Genomic DNA, 16,507 nt, shown 5'->3' on the forward strand with positions numbered 1-16,507 from the left:
CAGGAACTGAACACACATCTCCTGAGCCCCCATCCAGCAATCTAGCTAACACATGATTAGCATCACAGGCTAAATCCTAGAAGAGATTGAAATTACCGCATGCCCTGAAGATCAGCAGAAATGAATAGTGGTGAACTAGTGACAGAAGTGAGTTCCAGAATGCAGGTCTGTCCACTGAAAATGCCATGCTACTAGCCCTATTAAATAAATCTAGTGACTATCTCAACCACTCTGGTGTCACACAGGGAGAGAGGTGGTTTTTCAAGTAGGCAGGATGCAAAACCACATAAGTGTTTATAGAGAAAATCAAGATCTTAAACTGCATCAAACTGATAGGGAGGCAGCACAGCCTTTAGAGCATTAGCGTAATTTGAGATATATATCTATATATACACATATACATGTATGTGTACTCAGCTAGTCACTGGACGCAGACGTGCCGTCTTTCTAAGTTGCCGGGGATGTTCGACCCCGGCCACACCCCAGGCCCTGCCCCTACTCCACCCCTTCCCCCAAACCCCTGTCCTTTCCTACCCCTGCCCCACCTGCCTCTTCCCACCCCCGCTCCACCAGCCTCATTCTGTCCCCTCCCCTGAGTGTGCCCCCCTCGCTCCTTACCCTCCCTACAGGGCCTCCTGCACGCCGCTGAACAGCTGATCACAGCAGGCGGGAGGTGCTGAGGGGAGGGGGGAAGATTTGAATGGGGGGGTGCCAGTGGGTGCTCCAGAGCTGGAGCATGGAGTCAATGCCTATGACTGTATGTATGTTTATTTATGAAGTGACGTTTAAAACATGGCAGATATTAACAGATAGCTAGAAAAGTAGTGTAGAGTATAAATATTCCGAGTCCTATAGCTATTAATTTGGCATGCAGGCGCAGTCGCCAATTTTAAAACTTGACATTTATAAAAGTTTTCTCCCTCCTGCCTCTTTGTTTCAGTTTGTACTTGCCTAGCTCATGGAGCGTGCAGGCGGGCTTTGTGACTCAACCAGGCACTTCAGTTAATCCATATTCAGTGGAAAAAATTATATACCATAGAAATTATAAACCCAAAGCGATGGGGAATGATATTGCGCTGATGAAGCTGGCAGCACCACTTGCTCTCAATGGTAATTTTTTCCCCTTTGTTTTTTTCTCTTTTTTTAAATTAAAAGCGCGGGGTAATTTCTAGTGATACAGACCAGAAAAGCTTCTGAAGCACAGATGGGCTTGAATCAGAACACTGGGGAGAAACCCTGGCTCCTCTGGAAGTCAGTGCAAAACTCCTGTCACCTTCAATGGGGAACCCGCAATGAGTTTTGGGGCAGTTCAGATCCAATCCACATTCAAACATTGCAGCTCAGGCGTATGTCTATAATGGGCCTTATAACAGGAACCCCGAGCCAGACTTCTGGAGAAATTCTGATTTGGATCCAAACTGGATCTGAACTTTGAAGGGCAGACTCCTGTCTACTTCAAAGCAGTTGCAAAGCAGAGCTGTCTGCTCATACTTTATCATCTCATATGCTATGACTCAATGCCCATTGAAATTAAGGGAGAAAGTCCCACTGATTTCAGTGGGTTTTGGGTCCGGCTCACAGTACAGATGGACTAGTCCCAAAATATCTAACACTAGGAGATATCCTGTACTTAATCTATCGAATTCACATGGAAATGAATATCATTAAAAGACACAAACTAGTCTTTAAAATATTGCCAGTCCATTTATATACTACTTACAGTGGTCACCATTTTAACACATGAATATCAAAGCTATGTGGGCTGCTGGAAATCACACAGAGAGAGGAAGCTACTTATCTGAACCATTTATTCTTATTCTTCCAAACTAGTTTTTCCATCCCTGGTAGAAATGAGCTAGCCTCTCACCCTTCCAGCTCAGAGGTGAGACTAAAGTGTGAAGTTTATGCTGCCTGTGCCCCTGCTAATTTCCCTGTGCCCGGCCTGCCTGTGCCCCCGCTAATGTCTGTGAATATATGGAGGTGGGCAGTGCCCAAGCCTTTGAATCTGGCACCTTTCAAGAGTATTAACATTTCAAATAAAAGTCGAGACAATGAAAATAAAGTGATGCATTTAAATTAAAAACAAAACAAACATCACTCTAACTTTCAGATCAGGCTGCCAACTTCAACTGACATGGCTGGTGAACCAAAATACAGAACCATTGGTAAAAAGAGCATCGTGCTGTTTTCAAATACTCTATAAATATCTCCCCAAAGATGATGCCTTTCTTCATGGGGGTAGTTCTACAAATGTTGTCGCTTCTCAGCTCCATATTTTCTAGTTCCCCAATTGGCTCTTCTTTAGAAACCATATCTACTCTGCTGTTAAATAAAAATTAAGCTTCAGGTTTTTTTCAAAATCTCAACTACTGTATTTAAAAAAAAAGTTTAGGATAGTATCAAGATTATAAGCATTCTGCAGTACATGACCATCTCCGAAATGTATTCACAATATGATCAGAACAGCTGGAATGTATCTAAAGGGAACTTGGAAGGCTACACACTTGTGGCCGGATGCTTTGCACAGAGACAAATTCAAGCTGGAGAACTGAACTGTTTGTGAGCCCCTGAGTGCTACTAGTATTTGTACGATGAAAACTTTCCTTTCTTACTGCCAGTTTCTTTAAACACGTTGCGATCTGCAGCTGCAGACATACGGTGATACCACACTCACTGGTAAAGTGCATCAAATAAATCGCACAACATTCAATGCCCCAAATCCTAAGCCTATATATTCAGCTGACTGAAGAAAGATAAAAGCACTTGCAGAGCCCCGACAGTCTAGTCAGTAGAGGGCAGTGGTGTGCTCCCATGACTTATACATAGGTTACTAAGTATGTACTTTAGCAAGTAAAATGGTATATACTGGTTTTAGATGCAGTTTTGGATTTTGCGTGTGGGAGGAGACTATTCTATTTTTTAGATGGATTGATTTTCATTACATGTTTACCTTGAGGCAAACCTTGAAGCCCTTACTCAGGCATAAAACTCTCATTGAGGTAAAGACTGAGTGATAGTTTTAAAAAAAAACAACCTTCCAGATCTGGCATTATAGCAGCTTTAGAGCAGTTCCTATCAAATACACATTTAGTGCAGCTACAGCTTTTCTGAAGTTACACTTTCTTGTTTTAAACATTTCAAGACATATCCCCAGTGAGCGTAAATTGATTTACGCTAGCTGAGGCTCTGACTCAATTATTTTATATGTAATAATAATAGTACTTAAATAGCACTTTTCATCAGTAAATCTCAAAGCATTTTACCAAGGAGATCAGAATCAGATATATGGAATAATACACATATGAATACAAGTACCACCCCACCCCCATGTAGGTCTTCCTCTGCATGTTTTAAGAGCAATTGTTTTTTTTTTTAAATAGGCCTGATAGAACCAATTTGTCTGCCTAATTTTGGTGAACATTTTCCAGAAGGGAAAATGTGCTGGATATCAGGATGGGGAGCCACAGAAGAAGGAGGTGGGTATTTTTAATGTCCACTGTAAATGATATGCACTAAAAAAAGTCATGTGGAATAAGTACAGTGTTTGGCAGTTGCAGTTACAGCATTAAATCATCAGAAAAATCTGGAAAGCAAAGCTATTCCTAAATATAGGAATAATTTAGGGCCAAATTCACCCCTGTGCAGCGGGTCCAAAAAAAGCAGATGCACCACTTAAAGCCTCAAAGTAGGGCTGTGCACAGGGCTAAATTTCGTCTCTACCAAATACCACCCAGAGTATTATTAATTTACCTAATTTGATTGGTTTCTTTGTTTCTAACCTCAAGTAGAGGAAGTATAGCATGATTCCAAGGATCCAATGTACATTGTCTACATTGATGTACTTTAGAGCTGGCTGGATAACAAAGAAAACATGTGTAACAAGAGTTCACTTTACTCTGAATCATAGGGGTCATCACATTCATCAACCACTGGATGAATCACTCCATGAAAGTGAACGTTTTTGAATACTCACACTGGAAGGGCACTTACTGTTCGTTAGTCACCTCTTTAAAACGTTTCAATAATTCAGTCAGAGAGCAGAAACACTATGGGACCTAGGTAAAGCCAAGGCGAGAGGTGCCTTCAGAAAATCAAAGGAAGAGAGAGAGGCAACCAACCATACAACGTGAACAGCAAACAGTCAAAGCATAGTTTGTGAACAACACCTATTGTGGAAACCATTTATCCAAACAATTTGGTCAATAGTTACAAATTATGAATATACTCAAAGAAAATTAGGCTTATTTTCAAATAATCTGCCAACTAAACAGAGGGCTGAATTAACAAGTATTGTTTGTAATGAATAGTTTGACTAGCTCTAAAGTTCTTTATATCACCATCAGCTGTCAAGTTTGTAGAACTACATAATGCACAACTTTCACAGCTATATGCTGTGGCTCATTAGTGGGTAATGTAGGCAAGTGGCAGGATGTCTAGATTTCCTGTTTGCATATCATCATGTTAAGCTTAAACCATATTCTTTTATCCTTGCCTTGCTAATTCTTCATATCCTTAAACTTTTGTTCTTTACTATAGGACATTGGTTTCAAGGAAATAATAGCACTGTAAAAACTGTAGGACTTTAAAAAGAAGAGCATTATTTATGTTTTTAAACAGGTGATACTTCAGAGACCATGAATTTTGCTGGTGTTCCTTTGATTTCTAATAAGGTTTGCAACCACAGGGACGTCTATGGGGGAATCATAACCTCTTCAATGCTTTGTGCAGGTTTTTTAAAGGGAGGTGTGGACACCTGCCAGGTATGGAAGTTTCTTAACTACAATTGTATTGGTTAACACTGGTTGTAAAAATAAGAGTAATACATTATCAGGAGACAACTCCCTGCCTTTTTCTCAGGAAATATTTGCAGATTTTTATTATGTGTGTATACGAGATACTGTGACTGTTTGCATTCAGAAAGTATGGCTCCCTTCCTTCTTTTAATCTGTGTACTTTACCAGCTAGAGCAGAAGGTAAATTTACAGTTCTAAAGAAAAATGTACTTAAGATATTTTCAAACTTCTCTGATGTGCTTAAGCACGGTGCCATCCACTCTGTGCCCTGCTCACAACCACTGGCAAGGTGAAGAGTTCTCACTTAAAACAGCTCATAAGAGCTGCAAGGTGCAGAAACTCCATGGTTAACATACAGCAACAAGAGCCTTTCACTTTGCTGACTGACTCAAGTGAGAAATGGAAATGTGTAAATCTGGAAGAGAACTAGATTTGGAAAAACTAAAACTAGATAACTCAGAGGATTGGTAATGAACTATGGAGTGTTTCACAATATCTATAAATCACAAATACAAATACAAATCTTAAATACAAAAAAGAAGCTTACAAGAAGTGGAAGATTGGACAAATGACCAGGGATGAGTATAAAAATATTGCTCGGGCTTCAAGGAGTGAAATCAGGAAGGCCAAATCACACCTAGAGTTGCAGCTAGCAAGAGACGTTAAGAGTAACAAGAAGGGTTTCTTCAGGTATGTTAGCAACAAGAAAAAAGTCAAGGAAAGTGTGGGCCCCTTACTGAATGAGGGAGGCAACCTAATGACAGAGGATGTGGAAAAAGCTAATGTACTCAATGCTTTCTTTGCCTCTGTCTTCACGAACAAGGTAAGCTCCCAGACTGCTGCACTGGGCAGCATAGCATGGGGAGAAGGTGACCAGCCCTCTGTGGAGAAAGAAGTGGTTCGGGAGTATTTAGAAAAGCTGGACAAGCACAAGTCCATGGGGCCGGATGCGTTGCATCTGCGAGTACTAAAGGAGTTGGCGGCTGTGATTGCAGAGCCATTGGCCATTATCTTTGAAAACTCATGGTAATCGGGGGAGATCCCAGATGACTGGAAAAAGGCTAATGTAGTGCCCATCTTTAAAAAAGGGAAGAAGGAGGATCCCGGTAACTACAGGCCAGTCAGCCTCACCTCAGTCCCTGGAAAAATCATGGAGCAGGTCCTCAAGGAATCAATTCTGAAGCACTTAGAGGAGAGGAAATTGATCAGGAACAGTCAGCATGGATTCACGAAGGGCAAGTCATGCCTGACTAATCTAATTGCCTTCTATGACGAGATAACTGGCTCTGTGGATGAAGGGAAAGCAGTGGACGTGTTGTTACTTGACTTCAGCAAAGCTTTTGACACGGTATCCCTCAGTATTCTTGCCAGCAAGTTAAAGAAGTATGGGCTGGATGAATGGACTATAAGGTGGATAGAAAGCTGGTTAGATTGTCGGGCTCAACGGGTAGTGATCAATGGCTCCATGTCTAGTTGGCAGCCGGTATCAAGTGGAGTGCCCCAAGGGTTGGTCCGCGGCCGGTTTTGTTCAATATCTTCATAAATGATCTGGAGGATGGTGTGGTTTGCACTCTCAGCAAGTTTGCAGATGACACTAAACTGGGAGGAGTGGTAGATACACTGGAGGGTAGGGATAGGATACAGAGGGACCTAGACAAATTGGAGGATTGGGCCAAAAGAAATCTGATGAGGTTCAACAAGGACGAGGTGCATCCAATGCACCGCTACAGACTAGGGACTGAATGGCTCGGCAGCAGTTCTGCAGAAAAGGACCTAAGGGTTACAGTGGATGAGAAGTTGAATATGAGTCAACAGTGTGTCCTTTTTGCCAAGAAGGCCAATGGTATTTTGGGATGTATAAGTAGGGGCATTGCCAGCAGATCGAGGGACGTGATCGTTCCCCTCTATTCGACATTGGTGAGGTCTCATCTGGTGTCCAGTTTTGGGCCCCACACTTCAAGAAGGATGTGGAAAAATTGGAAAGAGTCCAGCAGAGGGCAACAAAAATTATTAGGGGACTGGAACACATGACTTATGAGGAGAGGCTGAGGGAACTGGGGATGTTTAGTCTTCAGAAGAGAAGAATGAGGGGGGATTTGATAGCCGCTTTCAACTACCTGAAAGGGGGTTCCAAAGAGGATGGCTCTAGACTGTTCTCAGTGGTAGCAGATGACAGAACAAGGAGTAATGGTCTCAAGTTACAGTGGGGGAGATTTAGGTTGGATATTAGGAAAAACTTTTTCACTACAAGGGTGGTGAAACACTGGAATGCGTTACCTAGGGAGGTGGTAGAATCTCCTTTCCTAGAAGTTTTTAAGGTCAGGCTTGACAAAGCCCTATCTGGGATGATTTAGTCGGGGATCGGTCCTGCTTTGAGCAGGGGGTTGGACTAGATGACCTCCTGAGGTCCCTTCCAACCCTGATATTCTACGATTCTATGATTCTATGATCACTGTCTCAAATCCAGCCCAGATTAGTGATCAAAAGTCATTAATTATTTGTTTTATGGTAGCACCCACAAAACCAATGAATTACAAAGAGTCTTTACCAAAGAGTGCCACTATGTGGCCAGTGATCATAGGGTTACCAAAAGCTTTGTTGGCACAGTAAGATCACCAGTGGTGGACATAAACTGAATATCCAGCCAGGCCATCTTAAGGACCTAGCTAGAGTTTGACCTGGATGGCCCTTCATCTGCAAGGAGGCTACATCCCTTTGGGATTTGTCCTAGTGATGATGATGAGCTCCCACAATATACTAGTGTGTGCTGTCTAAATATAGAGAAATACTAGTAATACTGCTCTGCCCTAAGAAGCTCACAAATGAAGGGCAAGGGAGAGGGATAAAATGTACCAGTTTACTAGCCCTGCTGTTTGCATTGAATATTCATGTTTGGAAGTGGCATCCCCTGACGTAAAGAGTACCCTCTGGAACTGCTGACAGTGTTGAGTTAAATAGAAAGAGAGATGGGCTTAATAGATATGGGATAGTTAGAATGCCTTCAAGTATTGTCATAACCATGGACATACTAGTAGCACTGTCGATCAGGAATTTGACTAGTCACATCTATTATTCTGTGTTCATACAGTTAATGGCAGAATGGGGCTTCAATCTTGGTTAGTTCCTAGACGTGACCATAATAAACAAAGGAAATGCTACCCTGAGAAGCAGTACTTCAGAGTCACGGGGTCAGGCAGCCCTGGTTGGCAGGTGTAGCAATGCAACTTCATGGATGGCATTTCCAGTAGTGAATCATTCGTGATGGGTTCTCTTGCACCTCAGCATACCCACATGTAAATTGATATTTGTGGATTTCCCATGAACAGTTAGGAAAAGCAGATACCCAATCCCTGTGTAACTCTAAGTAGACTCTTTATCCATCTATCCCAAAGAATCTTCAAGTAATTTTTGTTCCAACCTGATAAAGACCCCAATTTGGGGATTTAAATTCAGGGCTTCTACTTCTCAAACCATTAAACAGTGAGAAAATCATGGGCCGATAGTGACCCACATCAAAACAAAACATTTCAACATTTCAGCGTTCCCAGATAGAAATGTTTTAGTTTGGTTTGTTGAACTGACCCAAAATACTTTGTTTCAAGTCATTTCAACATTAAACTACATTTCCCTATTATGGTGCATTTTCTTATGGGAGTTGTAGTTCAAGTTGCCAGATGCCTCCATTCTTCTCCATGGGCAAAGCTCCCTGGCCTGACTACATTTCTCATGCGACTCCCATTATGCACCATGCCACTCAGTGAGAACACTGTTGCATCATAGGAGATGTGGTCCAGTCAGGGAGGTCAGCCCATAGGACAGAATGGGGGCCTGAATGACAATTCCCATGAGGCAACGCATCACAGTAGGGAAATGCAGTTTAATGTTGAACTGACTCTAAATGAAGATTGTTCAACATTGGGTTTGTTCAACAACTCTTGAACCAACCAAAAACAAAATATGTCATTTTGCTTTTCCTAATGAAAACTTTCAACAAAATACAAAATTTCCACAGGAAAATTTTGATTTCATGGAAACTGTATTTTCTGTGAGAAAATCATTCCCATGGAAGATTCCCTACCAGCTCTAATACCTACTACATCTTTGCACATATGAATGAGAAATGACAGATAACACTTTTTCACAGCAAAGAGGGATGTAATTTCACGTGTACTTGTCTACCCTATAGAAAAGCCACTTGTCTGTGAAAATCAAAGTCCCTGTAGTGTATGTTTTTCATAAGATTCAGAAGGGAGAGGAATTAAGAAACTCTTTTAACGAGCCTTATTTGCTATACTCCAAAATAAATAGCTCCTCTAATTGTTTCTTTTTTGGAGATGCTATTTGTTTTATTTCTTTGGTCCTTCAGGGAGATAGCGGGGGACCCTTAGCCTGTAAAGATATGAACACCTGGAAGCTGGTAGGAACTACCAGCTTTGGGATGGGCTGTGCAGAAGTAAATAAACCAGGAGTCTACAGCCGTACCACCTCATTTCTTGACTGGATACATGAACAAATGGAGGTTTGTTTTTCCCCTCCCATCTTTTGTCTGATAATCAGATTTTGCTCTTACTTCAAGCAGGTCCATTGGTTAGAATGAGAGGACTCCAACAATGCCTATACAAGCAGGGCAGTTACCTTACTGGGGCAGTCAACATTTTAGTTGTGTCTGGGAGACACAAAGAGAAAGGAGGGGGTGACCACTTAGGATGACTACCAGGCAATTGCTAGTGGTAGCCGATGATGTGATGTTTTATTTCTCAAAAAAAAAAAACACTTTAGCAATAAAGTATATATTTCACTTTTATAATTTCTTACAATGTGGATTACCAGTTTCTGGACTTTGTTTAAATCTGAGATCATTGTGCCCAGGGATTGGTTGATATATTATTGGTGGGGATGGTAGCACTGCCTACGGTTAAGGTTGCCCAACACTCTCCATGATAAGATCTTGTTTTTCAGTCATTTATAACTTTGCCAATCTCTGATTGCCTGAGTTGAAATTATCCATGCTGGGTGTCTGCCTCAGGCCGAATTTTTTGGAACGTTTGAGCCAAAATAGTTCAACCACTTCCAAGAACAAAGCTAGGGGGGAAAATGATTGTTTTGCTCAAGTTAAAAAATTCTGGTGACCTTTTCTTTGAACTGCCAGATCACCCCCATGCTTTAGAGAAGGAACTTGAAATTTGCAGGGGAGTGGCCTCTGTGTCAGGGATATGTCTTTTACTATCCTTATGAAATTCTGCCCAAATTTGGCCAAATCATAGTTTAGCTTTAGAAAAATCACAGTGCACACGTGCTGAATAGAGACCTCAGATTTTAGCAGCTAAATTCCCTCAGTCCATCTGCACTGACCATGCTATAGCTGTACAGTGGGCTGTACTGGGCACCACAAACCTCAACGCTTGAGAGTGGATAGCTTGTCTCTCCTGTGCTCTCAGTGACCACCCCCCTTTCATCGCTTCATCCAATCCATTCTCCTAAGGGCTCCCGTTTGAATGCGGGATCATCAAGCTTTAGCCACCTACCTTGTCCCTGGCCTGGGAGAGAAGTGCTACAGCCCTGATGGCAGATGGTGGATTCTACATACACCACGGAATCCAATGATACAGCAATTTCATAAAATCAACCAGAATTAATAAGTTGCACATAGATTCCCCAAGTTGTCACACAGATGATACCCTTAAAGAGCTAAACAGGGCAAGGCTGGAAGCCGTGCACTGTCTAGGGATGTGGCATTTGCATGTACATTCCGTTTTATAATGCAAAACTTCATTTAGACACAGTCAAACTTGGTCTCAGACTTCTAGAAGCACACAAAGGCTTTGCTAAACCTCTGTCTGCTGTAGTCATAATGAAATTACTTTTTATAACCCTATAATACCTGAGGAAAGTCAGTTGGTGATGTTTAATAAGGTATTTTCTCAACATTTAGATGAGGTTTTCCACCCCACACCCTCACCCCTATTAATGACATATCCCAATGGGGAGGAAATGAAACCACGTCAGGCCTTGTCAGAATGTAACTGATCTATTATTAACCTGAATGAGTTACACCCTGAGGAATATTACACATTGCCAATTAAACTTGAATTAGTGAGATGTGTCCCCACCCCAGCAATAAAACCAAAACCCTGCCTAGTACCTAGTACCAACCACCTGCACCCATACACAGTACTTCCATCAGCCCGACTAATGTGCCTTTCTGCCTCCTCATACAGCACCAGTGCTCCCACACTTATCCTCAGTTGTTCTGTCCCCCACCTTCAGTCCCCAGCAAGGCTGAGAACTTCTGGATTAAAGCATTCAAAAGTATCAATGAGATTTGGTGAGCAGAAAGGTGTTTCTTCTGATTCTCAGTAAATAGAATGGGAGCTAGTCTGTACCTTCTTTCAGTGCAGGGCATATTTTTCTGAAGAGTTCTTGCTACAATCTAGAATTAGAGGTAATTTCAGCAGTCATTTACTGTGCTATATGGATTAAAGAAATCATGTGACTTTAGAATCATTTCATGAAGCAGTAAGAGGAATATTTTAAAAGATGCAAACATGTTTTTTATTTTCAGAGAGAAGAACTGCGAACCTGAAGATAGCACTGATTCACTAAACTTTTGAAACTTGATTTCAAATTCCTGCTCCACAGAATCATGTACCCCATCCCATGGACTCTTATATAGTATTTTATATTAACAGCAATTACTTTCTATCATCTCTTCATTGGTACTCAGAAATTACTGTATTTAACAAAAAAGAACAATGGTCTCTTCCGGTTGCATTCAGCCCCTTTCAGATGTGAAAGGCAAGTAGGATTTGGGATGATGTGCATGTATGCTTTTTGGCACCTACATGTCTCATGTAAAGAAAAAACAGCAAGACAGATAATACAGAGTGCTACAGGAATTAAAAATTGACTTGGGTGGTACTAGCTAAAAACTGCAGAGCAGGAAATTCAAATCAGTGGCTATTTTTATACTTCCTTTCCAGGGATCAGAGTACAAGAAGTTTATTCTTCTCCTAGATCTGTGCACATTCAAGCTACATACTCCAATACACAGCTATCGTCAGATTTCTTTGTTAACTAAATTGACAGAAAGAAATATTTGGTGATTTTTCAAGTATGCTCCATTCTCCATTATTAAGAGAGATCTAGCCCAGATCCACTTGTATTTTGCTGAAAACATACCTTAGTTTGACTCAGATATTTCACGGTGTTGTAAATGATTGGCTCTGAAATCGGCAAAATGGAATTTTGCACATAAATTCAGAGACCGCCTTGAAGATAGTTTAGCAGAGTCTCCTTTGTTGCTTTTTGATGGATTATTAAATTAAACACACATGTTGCTACAACTAAAACATGCCATAGAGCACGATAGCACAGCATGGTGTAGAATCACAGAAATATCTGGCCGGAAGAGACCTTGAGAGATTATCTGGTTCAGCTCCCTGCACTGAGGCAGGACCAAGTAAACCCAAACCATCTATGACTATCTATAAATATATCCAGTGTTTCAAAATTACACAAGAAGCCCACAAAATCTCTCTCCAGAGAGAGCAGTAGGTTTTGTATTGTTTGTGCACCTTACCCAAAAATAGCATTCTGCTTGAATCAGTCTCACGAAGATAACCAGCTTATGAGGGGGAAAGGCATATAAAGTGCTGCTGTGGTTTCCTGACTTACGAGCTGTTAAACAGCTGCCTCTTGTGGTTATGTTACAAAATACCCAGTATTTTATACCCGTTCTTTGTAAAATTATAGCAAACTAAGTATTTCTTATTTTAGAAAGCACTTGTGGGGGGCTGGATAGCTCAAGTAGTTGATAATGGTATACAGAAGTTTTAGTCACTGATTCAAAGCTGGTCCAACCTAATACCACCATTGGATGGCTGACTGCAGGACGATATATTTGTAATGAGGTCTGGACTCAGGCAAGTTGCCAGCAGATAGTTATCCACATCACAAAAACCCTTCCTGGCCATCTCAGCAGAGAGCAAAAGGATGAAATCGGAATTATGCTGTCACCTGTGGAGATCGGGTCAAAGTTGAGAGACAATGGCAAACCAATGTGAGAGAGTTTGAACTGTCACTGCCCATATTGTGCTGTGGATACACCGAATACTTTGGTTTCAAAGATGGCTATTCTAGTAACTTTCACCAGGACTAAATGTTCATAAAAGAAAACTAAAGACTGCATTTAGTTACAAAGAATAATAAATTATTCAATTAAAATATATTAAGTGTCAGAATAACAACAACAGTAAGCTGCCATTTTGATACTTAGTGGCAAATTAGGACAGAAAGAATTCAGAGCTCATTGTGAATCAGAGTTTCAAAGTTACTTTATGGTTTAATTGTTTATTAATTTCTCATTTGGTTATTCTAATAGATCTAATCAGTCTCATGTATTATTAAAATGGCAAACACCAAGAGACATACCAGTACCATTCACCGAACTGAGACAGTGATGTATTTCTAGAAACTGCTTTGAAATTCCTTTTAAACTATTCTTATTTCCTAAGTAAGATTATATAATAAATAATCACTGCAGTTTTCCTTTAAATGAAAACATATATATATTAATGCAAAGTTCAGGTGACAATCCTTGCAAGAAAAAGTGATATGTAAAGATAAAAGAAATTCTCCACAAGGTAATTGAATTTCTAGTCTCTACATGTGCAGTTTTGCAGTTGTGGTTAAAGTCTAATTTGCAGGATGATTTTAGGACCATATTGTATATGTGTAAAACATCTAAATACCATACTGGCATGTTTTCAGTTCTTGCCTCTGGCCTTGACTTCTATTCTTTTCATCCAATGGCTATTTTAAAAATATGCACAACCCTTCCCCGCCTTCATCAGTTTAATAAGGTTTTCTCTATAATTCCCTGGTAAGTGCCTCAGTGTTTGAAAATCTTTGTACTATAGACGTGTATATTTGTTACATTATTAAACAAGCTGATTAAACAGCTTGAAAATTGCTAACTCACAATTGAAAGAACTGGGATTGACACAGGATTACATTATAGTCAAAAGGAAAAGGAGTCCTCCTTTTCTTTTTGCAGATAGAGACTAACACAGCTGCTACTCTGAAACCTGTCATTATGGTCAAATTATCCCTTAGATATATGACACACTTGGTGTGACATACTATGTGCAAGGATACACAGACAGCAACACCTTAAAAAAAAAGGCTACAGTCTCAGCAAACTGATTAGTGGTTTTAGAGTTAAATGTGCAGCATGTTTCGAAAAATCCTTCACCATCATCAGTGGATGGCAGGAGAGGACCACAGACTTCATTAAACCAAAGGAGGCAAGGTTAAAAAATGTGCTACCATGATCTGGTAATTATAAAATGGAAAATTGTACTTGCCTTTGGCCAATCAAGAATTCATTTTTTTCACTTAAGATATTCAAAGGAAAATGAGATACATGTTTGATTCTTTTTTAGGTGAATGAATGACAGCTGTTGTTTCTCTTTGTTCTGAATTACTTCTCACTTCTCTAGTTCTGTATCAGTCTAAGAACATAGACGCAAGAACTGCATAGTGAATTTTTTAAAAAGGGCAGAGAAGCCTCAACCAACCCTTTTAAAGGGCTCTAGGGAGCTGAAACTGACCTGAATAACAAGTGAGTGCAACAGGGGAGTAGTTTGAACTCCTATACCCCATGCGCCTCACCACAAACCTATAGGATTTAACTGTTGTGTTGCTGACCAATGCCTCAGAGCAGCATTTGGGTGTAGTCTAACCATCAAGGGATATGCTGTGTCTGATTCCTCTATTAAAAGCCTACCTTCTGCGGGTACATCTTTGGAAGCATTTCACAATATGTATATTGGCTTTCTTCTTTTCAACAAAGAGCCGGCACGTAGCAAGGGAAGCAGTATCTCATTTACATGTAACTGAAATCTGAGATTTCACACAGTACAGGAAGATGCAAGCCAAATTTGTCTGTTTAACTTTCGGGTAGGTACAAGGTAGCCATAAGGCATGCTTACCTCGAGTGTACCTTGACTTTGATCTCAAGAGTCGCATCCAATATTTAACTTTAATCTCCATTTTCATGTAATCTAGGCTGAGTTGTTGCTGTGATTTTTTTATGTTTGCTTTGTCTTTTTTGCAGTTTTCATGTCTGTTGGACACTAGTCTCGGTGATGGAATGAAAATTCACCTTTGTCAATTTGGAAACCAGCTGGCAAGTGACTTTAATCGTTATGCTGCCAAACCTCATATAGGGGAGGTAAAATACAACCTCACAGATTGCTCAGAAAAATGGTGATCTGCCCTAGGGCCAGATCCAAATCTCATTGAAGTCAGTGGAAAAGCTCCTACTGATTTAACAGGGAGCTGGATTTGACCCCTAGTCTTTATTTTCAGAAGTGCTTTGGAAATGTATCAAAGTCTTGGACACACAAAGTTTTTATGAATCATCAGCAAAATGAGCAGTTAATTCAAGGCCACTTACTATCTGCTTTTACAAGACACATATTACGTATGCCTTCAGTGTTTAATACATTCACACAGCAAAAATAACTTTAAAAGAAAATTAGGAGGTTTTGAAACAAGGCCATCGAAGCAAGTTAATTATAGTAAAGGAGTAAACAAGTCTTAACTAGGTGCAGTTTTGTAATATCTGGGGTCTGATTCTACTACATGTATTTATGTTGCGTATCACACTCCCTGACTGGATCCCTTGCAGAGTACGGTACAGCTCACTGTGAGTGGAGAATGATCAGTCTCTAGCTGCTCTGAGGCGGTGGTGGCACTTTACATTGAACTTAGAATTTGCTTGTGTGTGTATAATGGTAGCACCCAAAGGCCACAGTGGAGACTCGGGCCCCATTGTGCTAGGTGCTGTGCAAATATATCATCCATGGAGAACTTACGGTGTAAAGATGAGATGCAACACATGAACATGGAAATAGGAGGGCAACAGTAACAATGTCTTGCAGTTACACGGGCTCACAGTACAAATGACTTGAAGGGTTTGATCATTTAAATTTGTAAAAATTCCCCCATAACAACATAATTCCCCCCTGCCCCAAATTCGTCAAGCCCCCTCCCTCCCTCCCAAGATCCCTTTATTCCCTTGTTTCTCAGCCAGTTGACTCTGGGATTGCAGCCTATTTTCTTTGTAGTTATTCATGTTTTTTCTCCCTTTCTATGCAAACCATCTTCCAACTACCCTTTACTTATGATGTCTTTAAACAACAGCTTATCCCCAAAACTCCCTCAGATGAAATATGTGTGTGCGGAGGGGCTAAGCCTCTCCACCTGGGCTGTCTTTCCGATGAGGTGCTGGAGGCCTTGGGAGCCCTAAGGTTCCTCTCCCCCTCTCAGAGATAGCAGTCAGTCCTTGCAGGGTTCAGGTGCAAGGGGGCATAAAGTCCCTTGACCTGTTATGGCACATATGCTCTGATGTCACTGTGATCCAGATGCCATGGGGCTGTTAGGATTAAGCCCCCTTCTCAGCTTTCGCCCACTTCCCCCATGTAGGGTGACCACCTTTTCAAAAGACAAAAGCAGGATGCATGCAGGAGCCCTGTCCCGCTCTATGACCCCAGCCCCCGCTCCTCCTCTTCCCTGAGCTGCCCAAGGAGCCCAGACTGCTGTGGGAAGCCCCAGGCCTTCCACCTGTCCAGGGCAGGGGGGCAGAGGGCCTCAGCGCAGGCCCTGGCCCATGCCCCCCCCCCTTGGGGTGAAGTGCCCAGGGCAGGTGG

General features: G+C 41.2%; 1 protein-coding gene across 1 annotated transcript in view; it reads left to right on the plus strand.

Moving 5' to 3' along the window:
- The window catches only part of TMPRSS3 (transmembrane serine protease 3), a gene marked incomplete at both ends in the record, with an annotated part of 35,080 nt that extends 20,014 nt beyond the window's left edge, over nt 1–15,066 (plus strand). Inside the window, 5 exons of the mRNA XM_084624624.1 lie at nt 941–1,110; nt 3,381–3,476; nt 4,618–4,760; nt 9,160–9,312; nt 14,911–15,066. Coding sequence (XP_084480750.1) covers nt 941–1,110; nt 3,381–3,476; nt 4,618–4,760; nt 9,160–9,312; nt 14,911–15,066 — 718 coding nt within the window. The remainder of the gene's footprint in view (nt 1–940; nt 1,111–3,380; nt 3,477–4,617; nt 4,761–9,159; nt 9,313–14,910) is intronic.
- Between the last annotated feature and the right edge of the window lie 1,441 nt (nt 15,067–16,507).

The sequence above is a fragment of the Lepidochelys olivacea genome (genome assembly GCF_965140295.1).
Source record: "Lepidochelys olivacea isolate rLepOli2 genome assembly, chromosome: 1".
NCBI classification, from domain to species: domain Eukaryota; kingdom Metazoa; phylum Chordata; order Testudines; family Cheloniidae; genus Lepidochelys; species Lepidochelys olivacea.